Source organism: Poecilia latipinna, unplaced genomic scaffold (genome assembly GCF_001443285.1).
Source record: "Poecilia latipinna isolate Pla-1442-1.1 unplaced genomic scaffold, P_latipinna-1.0 Scaffold1770, whole genome shotgun sequence".
Taxonomy (NCBI): domain Eukaryota; kingdom Metazoa; phylum Chordata; class Actinopteri; order Cyprinodontiformes; family Poeciliidae; genus Poecilia; species Poecilia latipinna.
The window spans coordinates 71,869-73,628 of NW_015114386.1; the positions used below are offsets into that span (position 1 = coordinate 71,869).

A 1,760-nucleotide genomic window follows, 5' to 3' on the forward strand; every position below is an offset into this window, starting at 1 on the left:
TGCCTGGTTTATTTTTTTTTTCTAATTTTTTTTTTTGAGTTGGGGGAAGGGTTTTTTTTTTTTTTTTTTTTTTTTTATCATGTGACCTTTCTTTGTGAACATATTGGACAACGATTTGCAAAAAGTATCCCTGTCTTTTTGGATTTTTTCACACATTATGATGCTACAGCAACAAGCCTCAGGTTATTTAATTGGGGATTTTATGATACAGACCAACACACAGTAGCTACTGGGCCATTCTGCCACATGCTTGTGCTTTTATCTCCATTGCCGTTCATGGAATCGTCGTTCTGTTGGAACGTGAACCTCTCCCCCATTTTCAACATTTATTCAAGGGGTGAAAATTTAAAACCCTTTGAAAATTGTAATTAATTTCTTCATTAATTCTGACCATCTTCTCTGCTGAATAAAAGTGTCCCACAGCATGATCAGTTCATCACCATGTTTCACAGTGGAGATGTCTTAGCTCTTTTCACGTTGTCGGTCTCATCTCACTTAAGCTTCTTCTTCCACATGTTTGCTACTTCCATCCAGGACTTAGGTCAGACTTTAATTGGGAGTTTCTGTGTCTTTCTCTCAACAACTGATTTGTACTTGGCATTTTTCCATGCCAGGTCAGATCTGTGGTTCAGACACCACGTAGTTGTTTTAACAGATTCTCCCACATAAGCTCTGGATTTCTACAGCTCCCCCAGAGTCACCATTGATTTATTGGCTGCTTCCCTGATTTAAGCTCTTCTTTCCTGGTCAGTTTAGTTGGACAGTCAAGTATTAGTGGGTTTGTAGTTCTCTTGTGCTATTCTTTTATAACCTCACCTTGCTGTAAAGTTTTCCACCATTTTCTGTCCTGTGTTCCCTGATCTTCATTACGCCGTTTATTCTCTCACGTTCTTTAACAAACCAGTGAGGCCTTCACAGGACAGTTCAATTTCTGCTGTTCTGTGAAACTACACAGAACAGTATAAATTACACACAAGCATTTGCTTTCTTCCACTTAACAATTTTACACCACTTCTGTGTTGGCCTAAATCTTAGTAAAATATAAGAAAGCCAGTAAATGCAACTTGGAAAACATGTTTGAGGTTTGAAGAATGTAAATAGACATCATAGCTTGATGATTTCATGTTTGCCAGCGAAACGACTCATTTTTTACACTCGTATTTCAGCTGGCAGCCCATTATGAAGTTCATCAATGACCAGTACGAAGCCTACCTGCAGGAGGAAATCAACATCAACCGGAAGAAAAGGATCCCAGACTCCAGGGTTCACTGCTGCATATACTTCATACCCCCCACAGGGCACTGGTAAGATTGCCTCCTAAAAAGATCAGCTCTCATTTCAATCCCACACCCACCAAGTGGTTCACATTTCCCTCAAATGACCTCTGAGATGACTCAGGCCTGTTTGGAATCTCCTCAGACCGCCTGTGTGTCCGCAGCTCTGTCGGTTTCTCAGTTTCATCCACCACTCTTATGATTTCATGGGGAAATAATCCCTCCCTGAGCTTTTTTTTTTTTTATTTTTTAAATGTTAACAAGACCCTTTTGGCCAATTCTCTGTTTAAAAGTCTCTGATTAAAAAGAAAGATGTAAAACCGAGTGGTTTAAAAATCATGAGCAGATGCTGTTTTACTAGACTGTGGTCAAAAAAATCTTTTTCTGTCGTCTGTGGGAGCAGAATCCCCCCCCCCCCCAAAAAAAAAAAAAACAAAAAAAATTTTTATAACGGGAAAATTTTTCGCCAGTAAAAAAAACAAACCC

General features: G+C 39.2%; 1 protein-coding gene across 7 annotated transcripts in view; it reads left to right on the top strand.

Moving 5' to 3' along the window:
- The window catches only part of LOC106965126 (septin-9-like), an 84,385-nt gene that overhangs the window by 70,072 nt on the left and 12,553 nt on the right, over window positions 1-1,760 (top strand). For all 7 annotated transcript variants that reach the window (XM_015061039.1, XM_015061035.1, XM_015061038.1 and 4 more), the window contains one exon: window positions 1,167-1,304. In XM_015061039.1, the coding sequence (XP_014916525.1) occupies window positions 1,167-1,304 (138 nt within the window). The remainder of the gene's footprint in view (window positions 1-1,166; window positions 1,305-1,760) is intronic.